This window comes from Rattus norvegicus, chromosome 17 (assembly GCF_036323735.1).
Source record: "Rattus norvegicus strain BN/NHsdMcwi chromosome 17, GRCr8, whole genome shotgun sequence".
In the NCBI taxonomy this organism is placed as follows: Eukaryota; Metazoa; Chordata; class Mammalia; order Rodentia; family Muridae; genus Rattus; species Rattus norvegicus.
Window position 1 is genome coordinate 54,242,309 of NC_086035.1, and position 20,057 is coordinate 54,262,365.

The 20,057-nt window shown below is 41.4% G+C and overlaps 1 protein-coding gene across 1 annotated transcript in view; it reads right to left on the reverse strand.

Annotated features, from left to right (window-relative positions):
• The window catches only part of Gli3 (GLI family zinc finger 3), a 271,135-nt gene that overhangs the window by 108,245 nt on the left and 142,833 nt on the right, over positions 1-20,057 (reverse strand). The window contains exon 4 of the mRNA NM_080405.2: positions 7,290-7,395. Within this exon, the coding sequence (NP_536330.2) occupies positions 7,290-7,395 (106 nt within the window). The remainder of the gene's footprint in view (positions 1-7,289; positions 7,396-20,057) is intronic.

The window sequence follows — 20,057 nt, forward strand, 5'->3', positions numbered from 1 at the left end:
TCATTTCTTTCTTTCTTTTTATTAAGATTTATTTTTATATATTTGAATACATTGTGGCTGTCTTCAGACATACCAGAAGAGGGCATCAGATCCAATTACAGATGGTTGTGAGCCACTGTGGTTGCTGGGAATTGAACTCAGGACTCCTGGAGGAGCAGTCGGTGCTCTTAACCACTGAGCCCCTGGGTTCATTCCTTAATATAAAGAAAAATGTGTGCTGGCTGATCAGGACGTGTGCGACCTACCCACTACTATTTTGGGAGGTGACCTTGATCATATCCTCAAGCCAGTGGTAGGGGCTGACAGGGAAGGTCAGTGACAAATGGATCCAGAAGGTCCTAAACTTTTCTGCTTATTTTGTAAAACTATAGCCAAACATTTAGAACTTTTTTTTTTAACTGAGATGGCATACAAGGAAAACTCTTGGGAATGGTGTGAAAATAGCTAAAAGGTCCTGTAGACTACAATGTGTGGCACTAAGCACAGCAGAGAACAGAGTGGGGCTGGAGAGGGCTGCTATCTAGACTGGAGCTGGCACAGATAGCATCTGGGGTCCCCATGTCCTTTGGATGTTGATGTTACTCCCCTATGCTCTTACTGTTAAAGTCTGCCATAGAAACTATACATAGTGGATGTCACTGTGCTCTAATAAAGCTGGACTGAGAAGTAGATAGACAGTAGACCAGGCTTGGCTTAGGTGTCACCCGGTAATTTAGGTGCTCATTCCCAGCAGAAGTTTGGTAAGAAGACATCCAAGTGGGAAGACATTAAGTGAGGAAGCAAGCAAGACTATCTAAGGAAGAAAAGGTTCCAGGAAAATAAATACTGGAGTTAATGAGGCTTGAAATCTATTGGACATATAGAGTAAGTCCTGGTTATTTTATGCATGTTTCAATGCAATCTTGTCAAAACCTGTGGCTGGATATGTAAACTGTCCCATGAACTTCATACATTCTACAGCAGGGCACACTGAAGTCTAAATTTTAACTCAAAAGCCTGATCGTGTATTTGGCTTTTAAACACTTCTCCAGAGTGTCATGTATTCATCGTAGCACGTTGCAGGAGCCAGGTGTTGACAGAATCAGCCAAGTAAAAATCCAGGCCTGCAAAGTGTGTGGCATTCACTTTTACTAACAAAGCAAAGCAACATGGGCAACAAATGTGGACCCCAATCCCTGAACTAAGATACAGGCATAACCCATTCCAAAAGCTGTATGTGTTCTTATGTTTAGATGTCTATAAGCTGAAAATGGGGCTAATTATAAACGTCCATCATAGGTTTGGGGTAAATATCGCAGTAGATAATTATGGAGCCTTAAAATTGTGCTTAACATACAATAAGTCATCAACATTGTTTCCAACATAAACTATCCTTTATCCATGGAATTCTGGTATTGGTAATATTTGTATCCAATTGCAATATATATGCAAATATATAGCTATATCAACACCCGTGAAAAGGAGTGGGTGCTGATACTTCTGGAAGATGGTAACATGAACACATGATGCTCTGTGTTCATAAGAGTGTTATGAAGGTCACATACATGTTCAGGCTTTTGAGTTAAAATGTTTTTTTATAGCTAGAAAACTTAGACATCAGCGTGCACTGTTGTAGAATGTGTGTGTGTACATATTGAATATATACCAGTTATATATAAAATTAGTAATATATGTGTATATGTATAATGTGTGTGTGCGTGCACGTGCATACGTGTGTGTGTGTGTGTGTGTGTGTGTGTGTGTGTGTGTGTCTGTGTCTGTGTCTGTGTCTGTGTATCCCAATTCCTAGGAGACAATAGTAGCTGATTTACTATCAAGGGATCAGCTTGTCTATGGGAAGCAATTACTATTGTAATAGAAACTCTTAATAAAAACTTAGCAATCAAGCGTTTTGAATCTTCCACTCCTCCTGAGTGTGCCAGCTTTGTCAGAATGAGGAAACCTATTCCAACAAAAGGAAACAAAAAGAGAAAGGAAAAAAAAGGAAAAGTGATGGCAGCAGCCTAAGCAAAAGAGGTCCATTCTGATCACTAAAAAAAAGTAACTTAGGAGTTACAAGGTTTGCAGAATTGACTTAGTCTCACATAGGCAAGAAAAACACGCAGTAGTTGCCTTGAAAGATATAATTACAGTACTCAGTGTAATCTGATGTTAGTATGATTTACAAGTCTCAGAGTCATCTAAGGTAGATCCAAATACTGGAGAATAGCAAGTAAAATGCTTTCCTTTCTTCATTTTATATTATGCTATTAAAATATTCTAAATCAGTTATGCCCCAAATTAACTCTCCATGTGTTAGTTGAGGATTACCTCAGAATAAATAAAATGAATCCACTAGTTTGCATGTGCACCCATTTTAAGGGGCCAGGATGAAGCTTCTCATGAATAAGCATTACATGCGCTCCCAGTAAAAATGGCTGGCACTAACCAGACATTGAGGTCAGTGGCGCAGGGAGACTGATTAGCAGTCCTCACCATCTACCTGTTTCTTTCTCTAGATATTTACCATATTGGAGTATCCTTTCTTGTACTTGTTCTCTCTCTGGGAAGTAATGAATGCAATCATTCTCCAAACTTGCTGCTCATCCTCTGCTCCCAAGTCTAAGGCTGAGTAATCACAAGGGCCAAACCTTCCTTGTCCTAGTGTACTCCATTTCAAAGCTGATGTTAATGCTCTTCCCTGGATTCCTCTCTGGGCAGCAAGAGGCAGACTAGTTCCTGTGAAAAGCTAGCTCCTCTTCCTTAGTGTGACTGCATGTAAGCCACCCTGTCCCAAGCAAAAGAACCAGGAGAGTGCTCACTTCTCATGACTGCAAAGGTAAAGCAGTTGTTCTAACAGGAATTAGGAAAGTGGAGGGTGATACACAGCAGTCTGTGTGCTGGCTGGAGAGACAGCCTAGGGAGGTGCCACTCTCACCCACAGCAGGGAGGTGCGACTCTCACCCACAGCATTCTCATCCATGCACTCAGTGCCTCAGCGAGAAGATCGGATCACTGAAGCCTGAATCACTGCAATGGATTAGTAACTAAGGACTCAGCTTTGGAAAATGAATTGCAGATCTCACGAGAAAGCTACTGGAGAGTTCAAAATCTAATTCATACTGGTTCATGAATGAGAAAAACCTCGGCTCAAAGAGTCAACTGTAAAATACAGAATAGACGCCAACACACCCTGGGAACCCTACATGAATGTGAATGAAATCATACCAGAATTCAAAACACTTTATAATTTCAGTTTCTAAAAATAAATCATGCCTACTTTTGAAAAGAAACGTTATCAAATAAGTTCCAGCACTTAAAACATACACGCTCAAAATGTGCACAAACGCAAAACCCAGTAGTAGCTCATTCTTCATGGCTGTAAAAAAAAGTCACTGGAAAACTCTGAGTGTATGGTGTAGGTGCAAGACATAACTAAACAACTGTCTACATTTTTAAAGAAGTTTTAAGAACGAGTAGTAACATGTAGTCTAAAGGGCTTTATTAAGGCCTACAGAATAGAGCAGTGCGCCCACAGGCTTATTCGGCCCTGGTGTAAACAACTCAAGCCAGGAAACAGAGAGAGGACTGGAATAAAGTCTCCTGTTCTCTTCTGCAGCGTGTGTCCAGATTCACCTTTATCTCTGATGCACGAGTTGGGCTCAGTAATATGTTAAGTGAACTTTGATTTGTCTAAAACACTGTGTTTAACTGTACATAAAACCAGGGACTATCACAATTTAAGAAAGAGACATTCCATCTGTCAGTTGGACACAAGCCCTTGTGAATTCATCCAGAACAACTCAGAAGACGAGGAAAGAATTCTCATATTCAATGTGTAAGAAACTATTTGAATGTCATAAACATGATGCAGCCATTGTCCATTTCAGAGGACAGTTTAATGTGACAACCTAGAGATGACACCTATAGCATGACCCACTTATGACCCTCTTAATTTAATTTCATGATTTGGGGCTAAAAGAAATATCAATAAATCGTAATATTATTTCTAATACTATATTGTAGTCCATTTAATTTTCTATCCTTGAGCTGCCTGTTTAACCATAAACTGTGGACAGCAATGTGCAAGCAAGGAGGGTAAGCTAAAGGCATTTCACGTAACAAACCCAGTTTCTAAACAGAGGCTGACATATTTCCGTACATATTTATAAGGCTTCTGGGTTATTATTGGACTGTAATTGCAGTTGTTCTAACACCTAATAAGCCATGGTTGGAAAAACAAAAGCAGGTTAATTTGTGATTTCCTCTTACTCATTCAGAGGCAAATTAAGTGTCAAACAGCTAATACAGAACATATTTCATTTTATGAGATTTTAATTTAATTCTGCACCATATCATTGATGCCTTAATATAGGGTGGTTTATCTAAAAAGAGAGGCAATTTATAAACCTTTTCAATAGAATCTCTAATGATGGAATATGATAGCATAATTACCGCAGTACCTGCCGTCCTTCTGAACACTGGTCTGTCAGCATTTCCATCAACACAGGCTCTTGTTTTTCAGAGACTGATAATTTAGTTTCTAAAGTTGGCACCAGAAGAACAATTGTGTTTACAAAATAATGAGAATATCTCCAAGTTTTATCTTCCTGTAATTAAAATATTCACTCTAAAGGCTTACTAAGCTCACTTGATTTCATTTCCTAGAAGGCAATTACACAGCAACCATTTTGGAATTCAAATTCAGTGTAAGATACTTTTATATTTCACAGTTAATACAGGGAAGGATTGGGTAGAAGGCCACATTTACTATCAATACCCTCAGCTTTAACAGTCGCAGGTGTACCCTCACCTGACAGAAGGGATACAGACAGCTGGGTCATCATGGAGTGAGACCAGAAGAAAGTTGATACCTTTATACATTAGCTGTGAGCATTTGTTTAGAGACCCAACCTTTGCAGAGTATATACAGGAGGCTATTGTACTGAGCTCTTCCTAAAGCAGACAGCTTTGTTTTAGTGAAGTGCAGGGATCACATCAGGGGGCATTTGCCAGGGCCTACAGCACAAATGTGTGGCAAGCCCAAGGCACCCTGATAAGCCTGCCATTACTTCAAATGCTGAACCAGCTTAGCTCTCCACTGAGCACCATCAACATGTGTATCTGTTCACATGCTGAGCCCTTTGCCCAAATACAATTCCTAACAAATTACTAAGCAGGAAGAGAGCACAATGCTACAAAGATATGGAGATGAGTCTTTCTCTAATTTCCTCGTGCCAGTGTCATAATCTCAGGCAGAGCCACCCAGGAATCTACTAGGGCAAGCTGATGTGAATAATCTCAGGAAACTGCAGACATGAGGTGCCCTGTTTCACACCCACAGACACAACATTCTCTTAGAGCCCTCGAGGACTTATTCTATTGAAACTCAGAATTGTCAACCTGCCTTACATCATAACTCTTTAATAATTATACGTGTAGGCTGCACAGGAACAATTTAGTCAATTACTGCTTAAGTGTCTTAAAACCTGGCTGAAAAAATAGAAAGCACTGGGAAGCTCAGAAACCCCAGCTCAGAGTCACAGCTGAGACAAAAGCCCATGGCTGATACTCAGCTTCTCCACATGTAACTTACCTTATCTGTGACACTGCTTTTGCTATGGACCTAAGTAGAGCCTCGAACATACAACAGGGATTCCGGGAGGCTTTGTTGTTCCTATAGCTCTGCCAGAGGACCAATAATTGGCAACTTCCTATTTGAATTTACTTACAAGATGAACTATAATAAGCCCAGAGGAAAGAAGAGATCAGAATATTATTTGAGCTCAGTTTAAAAAAAATTCTCTAGAACATGATTTTTGAAAAAGTGAAAAACTTACAGATTCCACAGAACATCTGGTTTAAACTACTTCATCAGAAAGACTGGGAGGAATTAGCTATCTTTGTCTCTAAGGTCCTTTGTGATCTGGATACAGGATAGAACAGCAACTAAAATCCCCCTGGTTCCACCCGGACCATAAAGGTCCTACAAGACCAAGTGAGTTGCAGGTCATCCTGCAAACTCAATTAGGAATGCACTTCCCTGTGTATAGTAGAACTCCCTTCGGTCCTCTGGCATTCTGTGAGCATAGTTTTAGCCCGCTTCAGAAGGCTGTAAATACTTGCTTGTACTTTAGTCACAAGAGGAATAAGTCACAACATTCTGCATTCTCCCTCTGTAAATACCCACTTCTCCTCCAATGCTTACAGAAGTTCTCAATGCAGATTTATTACTCACCTCCAGGCAAATCTGAACTGAAATTACAATTCAGTAATGGGAGATGGATCCAAAAACCGGTTGGTAAAATATTATATGTGTACTTGGGCATGCAGTTAGGACTGTTAATATCAATTAATTCTGCTCACAAAGGAGGACTTGTTTTAAAACAACTTCATTTTTCTTCAGCCTACCATATAATTACACAGCTGTAACTAATAGTCAGAGCGATGCAATCTAACATCTATATAACCAGCATTATTCTTCAAAGTATTATTTGTGCTTTTCGAACTTCACTGTCTCAGAAAGGAAGGTGATTATTACATATGGCCACATGTGTACCAAGTCCATTAGCAGGGAATAGCCCCTTCCAGGGAGTGCATCTAATTATTATATTATATGACAGTTTCCTTGAATTTACTGCAGAATATTCTGTGAGTGTATGTATCAGTGATTCTTTTTCTTTCCCTTCAAAAAAAGTGCAATAATATTTATTTCGATGAGACTTTCTTTTTCCTTTTATATTAAATACATTTTATCACCACATTCTTTTCTTTCATCTTAGGTGAAACCGTGTGCTCAATCACATTTGCCATTTTGTTTGGGTGACATTCTCATCCATCAAGTGACTGTTGGTATATGGAACATGGGGGATTCTGAAAATCTTCCATAAACATTTCATTTTGATCCACTGTAATCTTTGGTCAGAACTTTCATGTAACAAAAATATTAGCATGTAGAACTTCCAACCTAAATCACAACCAAGCATGTATTGTAAGTGGTAAGTAAGCTCCCATTAAAGCTTAACTTTAGTGCTTTAATTTTAAGTTTATAATCCACACCTGTTTGTCTGTCATCAGCAAAAGACTCAGAAAGCAACGGCCAGCTAAACCATTATGACAAGCATCCTCAGAACGCTCAGGGTCCGATTCAGTGCATCTAGGAGCAGATGGAGCTCTGCTCTGTCTTAAGAGTAAATCTTACACTGCTATCACACCTTCAAAGCCCAGAAGACATGCATTAACAAAGAGTCTGAGGCGTAAAAGCCGGAGCTTAGGTCCATTTCATTAATGGGTAACATTTTAATACTTACACGTGTAATGGAGGAATAGGAGATGGATCATAATGGTAGCGGCCCTCGTGATGTCTGGCATCAATCGGTACAGGAGGATGGAAGGCAGGAAAAAGATGAGGAGGGTCTGAAAGGAAGGAAAGTACACCTTACACAAAACTAATACGCTGAGGTGGCATTCCAACTGAAAGCAACTTTACTGTACCAAATCTCTCGTAAGAATTTCAAGAGCTGAGACCCAAGAGATGGATCAATGGTTAAAGCATATGCTGCTTTTGCAGAGGGGCCCGAGTTTGATTCCTAATACCCATGTCCTATTCCTAACACTGCTTGTAACCCCAGCTCCAAAGGAATCTAACATCTTTGTGTGGCTTCCATGGGAACCTACAGTTCTTGCCTGCTCCTGTCCATCAGCTCCTGGGTCCTGTGTGTGTGTGTGTGTGTATGTGCGTGTGTGTGTGTGTGTTCTGCTTTTACAGAATTTACTTACCCAAAGGTACTTGTGCCTGTTGTCTCTTCAAATTTGAAAAATGATTTTTTTTAAAAAAATACTGATCTGCTACATAAAGGTGAACAGAAAGTCAATGGTTTTTATAACTACACGGATGACTGATATTTAGTACAAATGTTTTGTCCGAGTTCCAAGGAATAAAACAAGGGAGACCAGAACCCTATACCTCTGTCACCAGTGATAAGTGATATTATAGTACATATGCCAGAAGATGATTCTTAAATAGTGCCATTGAGCGCTGACAGTCAGCTGTCACAGCAAAGCACTCCCGGGACTGATGTGCACAGCAAGCAAACTTTAGTATGGTACCCAGTTACTTTGGGGATTCTGAAGATTATAATTAGCAGGTTTAAACGCAAGTCAAACAGAAGCCTGAGAAGCAGGTTTTGTGGATCCAGAGTAGTCACTGAGAGGCACAAACCTGGCAACAAGGTCTGGGAAAGTGCGCAAGCACACCAGGCGAGTGTGTGAACTGTACCTCCTGAGGTAGCAATCATACACCCCAACTGAGAACATCAGTTCACAAACGTAAGTGCACCTAGGTGATTATTACAGTGATAAACTCAGAAGAATCTCATTTCTCCCCTCTATATCCATCTATTTCCCAATTTATCTTCAATATATCTCTTAGAAGGTGAGCTATGCTTCGCTTCCTCCCCCATCCACATTTTCCCCTTGCGGCCCCCCTTAAAAGATCTAAGCATACTTAGAACAAAAAGGTATGAGGGGAAAACTGTGCATGTGCACTGACTACATACAGGTAGCCCACTAAGGAGGGACACAAGATTGCATTTTCATTAGTATTCCTCAATGTTCTAAACCTAGAAAATAGCATCAAGAGGTCTGTGAAAGTAGGCAGTGCTCAGTGAAAGCTTGTGGTTGTTGTAATGTCAGGTAAGGAGGGGGTTAATGGTATAGGAGCAGAGAAGGAATTAATTTGGTATTATCAAATCAGTGTCACTGTGCCATCACAAGGAAATGCATCCAGTGGAGTGACCTAATCACTTGTCACACCCCTCACAATGCATGACTACAAATGAAAAAACTACTGTAGTTTAACAATCAGTACTCAAAGGATGTAAGCCAATTCTCCTGTAACAGCTTCCTAAGTTTGAGTTTCAGGTAGAAGTTTATTCAGCCATGTGGCAAATTCAATGTTACACTTAACTCAGTAATCCTGAGATGAAAAGGAACCCTATAGGAAAACCAAATGTTCCCAACAGAAAAAGCAAAATATCCTATTTTATTTAACCAGTTTTGATGAAAGTTATCTTATCCATCTTCCTTAAGACAGCATAAAACTAAAAGGAACCCTTTTTGAGACTAGTTGAAAAGTTGACCAGACTCTCACCAAATGTGTCTGAACTTTAAATTTTTTTTTAAACATCCACATTAATCATGCTCAAATCCAGGGTAAAACCACGTAGGTGATCATCAAATATGGGTGGTACTCCATTGGGTAAAACCACGTAGGTGATCATCAAGTATGGGTGGTCCTCCCTTCCTTCCACAACACACAGGCTTGGCTCTGCAGCACCCATTCATTCCCATGCCTGTCATCTTGAGAATCAGAGAACCTCATTTAATAGAACTGTATGTAAATCAAGCAACTGTAAAGAAAAGTCCACTTTCCACGAGCTTCTCCCATGAAGCCTGTCTTGGGTGACACTGTGACAACTGTTAGAGTTGAAAGATAAAGTTCAACTTCCTTACAATTTGGTTCCTGACTGTACTGTTAACATTCATGCACAGATAAGTGGATGGTAAGTGCTTTACTGTAGCATTTCGTGAAGTTGGCACTGGTTAGGCTTGTGGCATTTTATGAGTTTGAAAATTAATTCTAACTACAACTTGTAGCACTGTTATACAAAGTGTTGTGGTCAAGGAAATTTACAGATTCTTAAGTCTGGAACCGGGTCTAGATAAAGGACAGAAAATTAACAGATGTGATGCTATGCAACTAAAAGACAATTGATTTTAGTTTGCTGTTTTCGAATTTCTATGCTTCTATAGTGATTAAGTTTAAACAGAATTTTCTGGACTGTTGAAGCACATGTGGACAGATGTAGCTTTTACTGGTTATTCATGGAATCACCCCTATTACGCCACAAGTGGCAAAGACAACCCGCTTTTGAATCAAGGTATGCTTATCATAGCCTGAAATGATAAAGTCTGAAACACAGGGCAAGCACTCTGCTAACATGTGTGGCATCACACGGGAGTGATCCCAACAGCCCGTAGAAGACAATCCCAGTCCAAAAGTGCCTGCCTCACCTTGCATCTTGGTTTGTTGTTTCTATGCATCAGCAGCGTATTCCATCACAGACCCAAAAAATGTCCCTGTGGCCAGTGGCCATCGTAATCTGCCACCTTGAGGTTTATTTTTCAAACACGAGCAGTGCAGCTGGGGCACATCATAACTCAATGTATGTGTAATATGTTACAGCACTATAGCCATCTTTTGCCCCGGGACGTGACAAAACACTCCATGATGACTTCCCCAAAGTCAGGCAAAAACTGCTGAAGCAGAAGGAAGTGCCACTAAACCTGGCTACCTCCTATTTATCATACAATTTCCTGACTGATGGTTCCACAAACCAGCTGCTAAGTGCTGTGTACTCTACTGTCAGGAAAGTAATGCACTAAATGGAAGACAGGGAGAATAATGTGCAGACCTGGTGGAATCAATTTTACTGAGGGAATTAAAATTCCAATAGGTAGGGCTGGGCCTGCAGAGAGACGGTAAGCAGTGGACTATACACAAGCATGGTTGTAAAGATGAATTACACAGGCTCACACAAGGCTTGACTGTGATACCAGAGGCCTCTGATACGAACCCAAGATTTAAAAGGTGTGTCCTAGCGGAGTCCTTAGTGTAACTCTTCCAGCCTTATGAATATGTAATTGGCTTGCTATGTCTTTAAATAGAAATGCATAGTAAAAATATTTGAGCTGGGTAGAGCTGTCAATATTCAGCTTCATACTGCCTGTCATCGTGCCAAGTATTAGGGGGTTCATTAGAAATGAGAGGCACTGAGTTTCAGGTTTCCTCACAACCCATGTGTTGATCATAAAGCCCATGAGCAGGGAATAACCAAGGACATGGAGAGATTGATCTTTAGTTACAGCCCTTCTCCCAGGAAATAGTTTTCATATCCTCCGGCTATCAGATCTCTTGGATGCCATCCTGGGAAATTGTCTTTTAAGGTTTCAAATTTACATACAAAAAATTGTAGATTAAAAAAAGGAGAGATCAAAGTCAACTCAGTTAGTGCCCTGGAGGAGTAATTCGACAAATGATGTCAGAGTACCCTGATTGCCCGGGAGACAGTGGATGAAAAATCAACAGAAGTAAACTTCCAGTTGCACAAGTTCTCTTGACTGATTTAGGTACCAACATGGTGTGGCCTGAGACAGTTTTAAGACCAGAGGGAGCACCCTGCACCTGATCTTGGTCACCCTGTACTGCTGTCAGTAAACAGGCCAGGAAAAGGAGATGCATGGGCTTCTGTCCTGAAATCCAGTGGCCTAAACTCAATACAATTCCCACACCCACACCCCTTCTATAAAACGAGGTCTCAGATTTGGGAGGAGGGGGAAGGAGGGAAGGAAAAAACCCCAAAACAATGGCAAGACATTGACCTGATGAAATGACAAGAGAGAGGCACCCTAGACCTTACAAGAGCCTCTCAAACTTGGGACATTTTCTCTAATCACCTTTTCCAGTGGCTTGAGGGAGACACTGAGTAACTGAGTCTTGAGAAGTCTCTAGATCCAGACTGACTCACTAGCTCAGACTCTGGCTACTCTGGCCTATGGACACATGGCACCCGGGGGAACTGATCTGGTCCCTCAGGAGACATTCCAGGTATGTTACCACAAGCCTTCAGTAAGACAGAACGGGCCTGTTCAGTATCCCTGTAGCACCCCATGAGCACCAAGATCTTGTTCTTCTTAAATGTATGCTGTCTAGAATTTGAAACCTCTTAAAAGTTGTGAATATGTACTATCCTACTACAACGGCACAGGTGATGTGAAAGTACCAATCACCTGAGTCCAGCAGATGTGCTGTTACATAACAGCACATCTTTATGTAACAGCCATATTTATCATTACATGATCCAGTGTTGTGTGTGAACATGTTAAGAAATGGTGGCTCTGCATACTGTAGGAATTGGGCAGGATGAATCTGTTTGTCAGCTCATATCATGGCAGAAGATTTGAGCTGGATAGGACATGCTACTGAAAGGATCTGGAACTATCATACAAGAGAGCTTCTGTAATTAAAGTTTTACTGATCTACTGCCTTGCTTACTTGTCTACCAGTTATCTACGACCACGCTCACACAACAAAGGAACAGCCTTTGAGATACAACACAGGGAACACGGAACCCAAATTTACAGAAGAAGTTCCACATAGCTGTTGTTCTATCAAGAAGTACTTTTTCAACTGTATACAGTGCAGAAAGCATGCATCGATTTTATATTCATATGGAGATCTACTTGAGTGACACTAGAACAGGTAGGCCACCTTACACATCAACCTGCATAAGTCAGGAGAACCATTAGAGTATGGCTGCAGCACACTGGAGGATACGTCTAGTGTTAGTGAATCTACAGGGAGTAGAATCTTGCTAAGGTGAAAAACGATGGACAAAAATCAACCGGAAATCTATCAAACCACAATAATTATTTAATTTTCTAACTTACATTTAACTTTCTTATTTACAAAATGAGCAAAATGTGTACAGATTCATACTGAAGATTCACCAGCAAAATCAAAACTAAATGTAACACCTTCTATTTCTAAAACACAGTAACTTTACTTCTGGCAAATAACTTAGGTTCTGACTGAGTTTATTAGCATCCAAGAGTATTTCCCAGCAACTCAAATGCCAATCCTTCATTATTTCTTCTGTGCAAATATGCAGCCAATTTGAAGTTAATTTAACTGATACTTTAGATCTCACTGCCACAACCACAGCACTCTTGGCACACTACAATTCACCCCCTTTGAAGCACTCAAATTCATGCTATGCCCTTTTTTTGGTTATTTTATTTATTTACTTTTCAAATGTTGTCCCCCTTCCTGGTTTTCCTTCTGCAAACCCCCCATCTTATACCCCCTATAAGGGTGCATCCCCATCTACCCATCCATTCCCATCCCACCTGCCATAGCATCCCCCTACTCTGGGGCATCAAACCTCCACAGGAAGGAGGGCCTCCCCTCCCATTGATTCCAGATAAGGCAGTCCCCTGCTACACATTCAGCTGGATCTATGGCTCCCTCCATGTACTCTTTGGTTGATGGTTTAGTTCCTAGGAGGGGAGGGGGCTGGGGCCGGAGGAGTCTGATTAGTTGATATAGTTCTTTCTATGGGGTTGCAATCCCCTTCGGTTCTTTCAGTCCCTCCCCTAATTCTTCCATTGGGGTCCCTGTACTCAGTCTAATAGTTGGCCTCGAGCATCCACATCTGTATCAACCAGGCTCTGGCAGAGCCTCTCAGGGGAGAGGTATACCAGGCTCCTGTCAGCAAGTACTTCTTGGCATCAGCAATAGTGACTGGGTTTGATGTCTGCAGATGGGATGGACTCCTGGATGGGGCAGTCTCTGGATGGCCTTTCGTTCAGTCTCTGCTCTGCTTTTTGTATCTGCATTTCTTTTAGACAGGAACGATTCTGGGTTAAAATTCTGGAGATGGGTAAGCAGCCCCATCCATCAACAAGGGGCCATGTCTATCGACTGGATTTGGTGTCTACAGGTTCTATTTCCTCTTTGCTGAGTATTTCAGCTAATGTTATCCCCACTGGGTCCTGGGACCTCTTGTTTCCCTGGCATCTGGGATTTTCTAGTGGCTCCAACACACAACAAAGACACATGCTCCACTATGTTCATAGTAGCCTTACTTATAATAGCCACCAGCTGGAAACAACTCAGATGTTCCTCAACAGAGGAATGGATACAGAAAATGTGGTACATTTACACAATGGAGTACTACTCAGCTATCAAAAACAATGACTTCATGAAATTCATAGGCAAATGGATGGAACTAGAAAATATCATCCTGAGTGAGGTAACCCAGTCACATAAGAACACACATGGTATATATTACTGATATGTGGATATTAGCCGAAAAACTTAAAATGCCCATGATACAACCCACAGACCATATGGAGCTCAAGAAGAAGGAAGACCAAAGTTTGGATGTTTCAGTCCTTCTTAGAAGGGGGACCATGCTATGCCCTTTAACAGACAAAAGAATAGGTTTTTCACACGGAAATGATAAATGGCTCTCTACATGTGATTTGAGAAAGGGATCATCAATCAGACTTTGCTCCTTGGCTATGTCCTGGAGAGTGAAGAAATGGTTGTTTCTGTTCATTTCTGGAAACTTCTACCTTCTCTTGTCTAGAGATTTGTAGACTTCTTGACTCTAAATCCCATTTGTTGGATGACCAAAGGCAAAAACTCAGCCACCCAGGCCACCCAAGTCTCTGTCTAGGCTATGCTCCCCCATCAGATATAATCTGGCTTACTTCTGATTTTCCGTCTTCCATGCCAAGACAAGGGAGAAGGAAGTGACTAGAGAGAGGCATCAAAGAAAGAGAAGGTACATGGCTAATGTATCTAATATTCAGATTCACCCACGAGAATCACATAAAGTCATACAAATCTATTACTCTGAAATATGCTGTTGAAATATTTGTTGAAAATTTATTGACAATATATAAACTTAGAAGCTAAAAGATACATTAGTTCCTAGTTACAAAAAAATACTTTTATAAAAGAACAGTACCTTTTGATAGCTCAATTCAAAAGTTAAAGTCATAGCTACAAAACCATGCATTTGAATTCTTTTTTTTAATATCCCCTCCCCTGTATTTGGATTCTTAGTGCTTATGATTGATAAAAGAAAGGCTGGGATGTGTTCATAATCATCCAGCAACCTTAGTTCCACAAGCAGAGGCCTTGGAGTTAATGTGTTCAGTACCTGTCTGTTAGTTAGGAAAGTAAACATCAGCAACGGTTAGGTCTAGGAGCTGTATTCTATGTAAAAGAACCATTCAGAAAAGACTTGACGCACATTTCAGTAGTTTTCATACCCAAGCAAGGGTCTCGTTAGCCACTTTGAAAGCAGACTTTCTAAAGCATTCTACTGTCCCTATGTCTCATCTGTCTCTATCTCCTAGGATGAAGATGAAAGGAAATTCTAGTATCTGTTCAGATCCACCAAGTCCCATAAAATAAGCCCCGTGAAGCAAACGAGACAGTGTTTCCACTACCAGAGCACACCTGCGACAGGATGCCTGTCAGCACAAAGAAATGCAAGCTCAGTTCTAAGTCCTCCACCTCCCTCTCAATCACATCTTAAGCACGCACCCTGAGGAGCAATCAGGCACCACACAGCCATGCCTTCCTGGGGGCTGGCACAAGGCTCTGGGTGTTGACAATGGCACCCATGGACCTCCCAAAGAGAGTAATGTTTACTAGCTAGAGAGTCCTGCATTGTGGAAGCCAATGGAAAGCTACAACATCTTGAATACACTGGCTGGCAACAACATAACTCAGTGGTTATGTAGAGTACATGCTTAGCATGCAGAAATCCCTAAATTATTTCCCAGTGCTGGGGGTGGAGAATTAGAGGGAATTAAAAAAGAAATAAATGACATATGCATTGTTTCTGTTCAAAATTAGACAAGTTTTTAAGAATGGGTTATTCTCCCTGCTGCTTAATCTCCACCATTATCCCATTTATCATTCCTGTCAATGAAGAGCTAAGGTTCTTCCAATGTTTCCCTCAACAGCAGCAATAATCAAAATGATAGTGCAAACAGATAGAATCCACAGAATATGTCTCTGTTTGAAGCACTAAGCGGCCTTTTAGATAGCCTTTTATGTTTTCATATGGCCTGAGCCTGAAAAGCAAGACTTATAAAATTAGATGGAATAACCAGTTAAGGTACTTGCCCAGCGCTGTATGGGGGAAGAGGATAGAATCTGGGTATGGTTGTGACTCCAAGGCCAATGCTCTTACACAATTTTCTTAACACTGCCAAAGTTTAACTTTTTTTCAATCATCCTTTTTGTGTGTGTGTAGCCTTGGCTGTCCTGGAACTCACTCTGTAGACTAGGCTGGCCTTGAACTATTTTTAAAAATGATTTTTTTATTTTATGTGCAATAGTATTTTACCTATATGTATGTCTGTGTGGGAGTGTTATCTCCCCTGGAACTGGAGTTACAAACCATTTTGAGCTGCCATGTAGGTGCTGGGAACTGAACCTGAGTCCTCTGGATTTGCAGCCAGTGCTCTTAACCACTGAGCCATCTCTCCAGTTGTTTTCATCAATTCTTATCTAAACTATATAGAACTCCCCTATTACTCATTCTTTAGATACATAGAAGCATAGTACAGTACATAGTAAGATATTTTGGCAAAGATTTCATTGCCACTTTTGTAATGTATTTTTGTGATTGTTTGGTTTTATTATTAATTATTGTTTATCAATCTCTGCACCTAATTTATAAACTGCATTTTACTGTAGCTTCCACATGGAGTCTTGCAATGCAGCCTCCATCGGTAGTGGGACAGGTATGCTCCCCAGACTTACCTAAAACCCAGAATGGACCATGGCCCTCTCTTTGCCTAATATGTAATATATAAAATATTCTGCCCATCTCAGTTCGGCCTCTTAATTGAGGCATTCTAGCCTTGACATCCTAGCTAAGCCCTAGGATGTCCCTCCCTGGGAGTGGGTGCTGCTCAGACAGCCATCTATTTCCACAGCTGTTCTCTCAACCAATAATGAATGTCTCTTGTTATGGAAATTTGGTGTGCAATGTCCCCATAGGTTCGTGTCCTGAATGTTCGATGGAACTGCTTTGGGATACTCTGACCAAAGAGAGATGGTTCACTGGAGGGATAAGCTCACTAAAAGAGAGGGTTGGAAACATGCTTTCCATGGGTACTTCCTGCCTGGCTAGGAAGTAAAACACATTCCTTCTACAGTAAATTCCACCTGCCATGATATTCTTACTAAGCACATGGCATCAAATACTGAACCCTTTAGAACCATGCACTAAAATTAATTGTTCCTCTTTTAAATTGTTTCTGCCATGTACTTTGGTTATAAAGACAAACACTGGGCAACACATTCCCAGGCAAGTGTTCTACGGAAGCCACGCAAGCAGCATTCGTCCTTGGTGTCTGCTCTAAGTTAGTGCTTTCAGGTGTGGTCCTTTCTTCAGTCAACCACAGACTGTGACCTGCAAACTGAACCACATAAACCCTTTCCTGCCCAATGTTGCTTTTGGTCATGGTATTTTGTACTTCCTCAGAAGGAAAGTACAACAGAAATTGGTACCAAGAGTGGGTTGTTATTGTGATGGAGCCGATTGGCCATGGAAAATACTATTTTGTTGAAGGATTTTGGAATTTAAGTATAGAACCTTGCTGTGGAAACTTGAAATTGTCGTCTGTGGCAACTTGGCTCTCGAGATTTCAGAGGAGAGCAAAGATAACTGTTAAGTCTTAGGATGGCAGGCATTTATGTAATATTTTAGATTAAGAATTTGTTTGTTAATCAGACAAGGCTGCAGAATCAGTTATGAACAAAAGATCAGCACCATTGAGACAAAATCCTTTTGTATTTCATCCAGTCAGTAGGAACACACAAATGTTTATTATACAACAACTGAATGTGAAGAGGAAGACAACAAAGAAAGGAGGCCATGCAACTGCAACAGTGGCTTGGGCAGCTGTCCCTTCCCTGGGAAACAGAGTGCTGATGGGGGTAGAGCTGAAGCCTAAGTTGTGGTTAACACAAGAAAAGCACCACCACTGGATAGAATCCTCTGAGCTTCATTGTGACATTAGGAAAGAAAGTATTTCCTCAGAGTCAGTACACAGAGCTGGTCCAAGGTGGGCAGGCTGCATTTAGAACATGAAGCAGAATTTATCAGATGGTATGTCAGAGGCACCAATGTGGTACTGGTTTTGAAGGTATTGGCAGAGTCTTGGCACAGTGGAGAAGGGTTAGAGTCCCTGGAGAGAAGGTATGCAAGAAAAGTAGAACAGAAACGGAACTGGAATACACATGTTCTCATCAAGGTCTTTGCAACTATTCATGACAGAATAAAAATGCCACCTCCCAGCAGCCCATTGGTTGCCCCGGAAGATTGTGTGCTCCTACCACATTTCTTTGTAATTCAAAGATGCTACTCCTACTTGTGGACACTTCTTACTAGACTCTAGATCTTTGCAGGCTCAGTGGAGCATTTCCCCCATCATATGACATTCCCTGTGCTCCTCTATCTTGGCTGGCATATGGCTAACCAATCCTGTCTCATACATAGAGCAGCAGATCAGAACTGTATGCGTTCCCACCTTGGCCACCTGGGCTTAGGTGAAAGGACTCACTTATTCTTAAGAAGCCAATAGTAACATACAAATGTTTATTTTTTTACAACTAAGAACAAAAGGAGGAGGGGAGAGGGGGAGGAGAGGGAGGAGAGGGAGGAGGGGGAGGGGAGGGGGAGGGGAGGAGAAGGGGAAGGGGAGGGGAAGAGGAGGAGGGGGAGGGGGAGAGGAGAACATAACAAAGAGGCCACAAAATGGCAACAGTGACTTGGGAGCAGCTCTCCCTTCTGAGCACTGCAGGGTATAAACCACCTACCTAAGAGGCCTCTAGTAATAGGCAAAAAGAGGGAACCCGGTCTTCTTTTTAAATCCCACTACCGCAACATGGAGTATGCCAGGACCAGATGTCCATCTTCCATCAACACACTCTGATCCAATTCATTTTCTAGCCCGCTGGACAGAGTATAACTTCATGTGAGCACCACAGGTCAGGAGATAATATGGTTGGCACTTAGTAATGATATTACTGATATTGAGTGCCAGCAGTGGGCACTAAAATGTTTTCAAGACTCCTTTGCCACCAAGAAAATGTTGATGCTCCAGTGCGTTCAGGATACTTGATCATGCTGCAAGGAGCTCCTTGACATCAAAGGTTAGAGGTCAAAAGTTTAAAAGGCTCCTGACAAAATCAGAGAGAGGCCCTATTGCCCCTACCCTCTTTCTGTCAATAACATCAAAGGCCAGCTCTTCATGCTGGCATTGTGAGCCTTTGGATTCCACTGAAATTCCAGCATGTTTATTGCATACTGGGAGCTTTAAAAAGGCCCCACTTTCTCATCTCTTAAACTCTGAACTCTCATTGTCTAGCAGAAACTCACAAAGCTTTTAAGCAATAAGTTTATTTTAGGAACTTCTCTCACCATGACTGTAAAATTATAAAGTACAGTCGAGGCTGCTTTGCAAGGATGAGCAAGGAAATGAGAGAAAGAAAGGAATCACCCACTGCTTAGGGGCAAGGAATCCCTCTCACATGCTTGGCTCACGAGAATGCAAGCAGGAAAACACTTCCTAATTTCCTTTCCCCTGCAATCCTGAATCAGCTTCTAGTCACATATTCTGCAGACATCTTCAAAGATGTTGGCTACATGGGCTTGTAGCAGATGTTATCATCTAAGGGATTCTAAAATTCTTTCTACATAAGAGCAACTTCCCCCGATCCAGCTATCCAAGACTTACTCCCACAAGCTCCACACACACCCTCCTTGGCTAGATTTCATCACTATCTCATGTGGCTTCCATCTTGAGCCTCTGCTTAATTCCATATGGAATGCTGAATACATTCCACATAATTTCCAACCTTCCACCTCTTAGTGGGCCAGCTCCATGGCAAAGACCACGGCATCTCACCTGGGCTCCCAAAACAGAAGTGTCCACTGGGGACAGCTGGTCTTCATTTTCACTTCCTCTCCCTGTTTCCTAAAGGCAACACAAGTTGAAATAGCCACAGAGACCAAAAGAAATTCAAAGGACCATTGTTCTGCTTTCAGGGCCGGGAGAGTGAAAATTCTGGGGGTGCCAACAAACTTTACTATTTAGCTGGGAGCTAGTGGGGACACTCCTTCCTTGGGAGCAGGGAGCATTCAGAGGTCTCTCGTTTCTGAGGGTACAAGATTCCCTAGTGGGACTTGGTAAGTAATCTTGCCAGCTAGTTCTTCGAAAAGCCCTCTATCAAGACCCACCAGCTAACCTCATCCAAAAAAGCCGCTGGTCCACAAAATCTGCAGCTATTCTCCATCTGAATAATCTCCTCACTCTCCCCAAAGTAACCCTTGATTTCTAGACAAACTTCATAGACTCAAACTTTATAAATTAGTCTACAGGCATCTAAATTCAACAAGATCCCTTTGTTTCCACGGGTT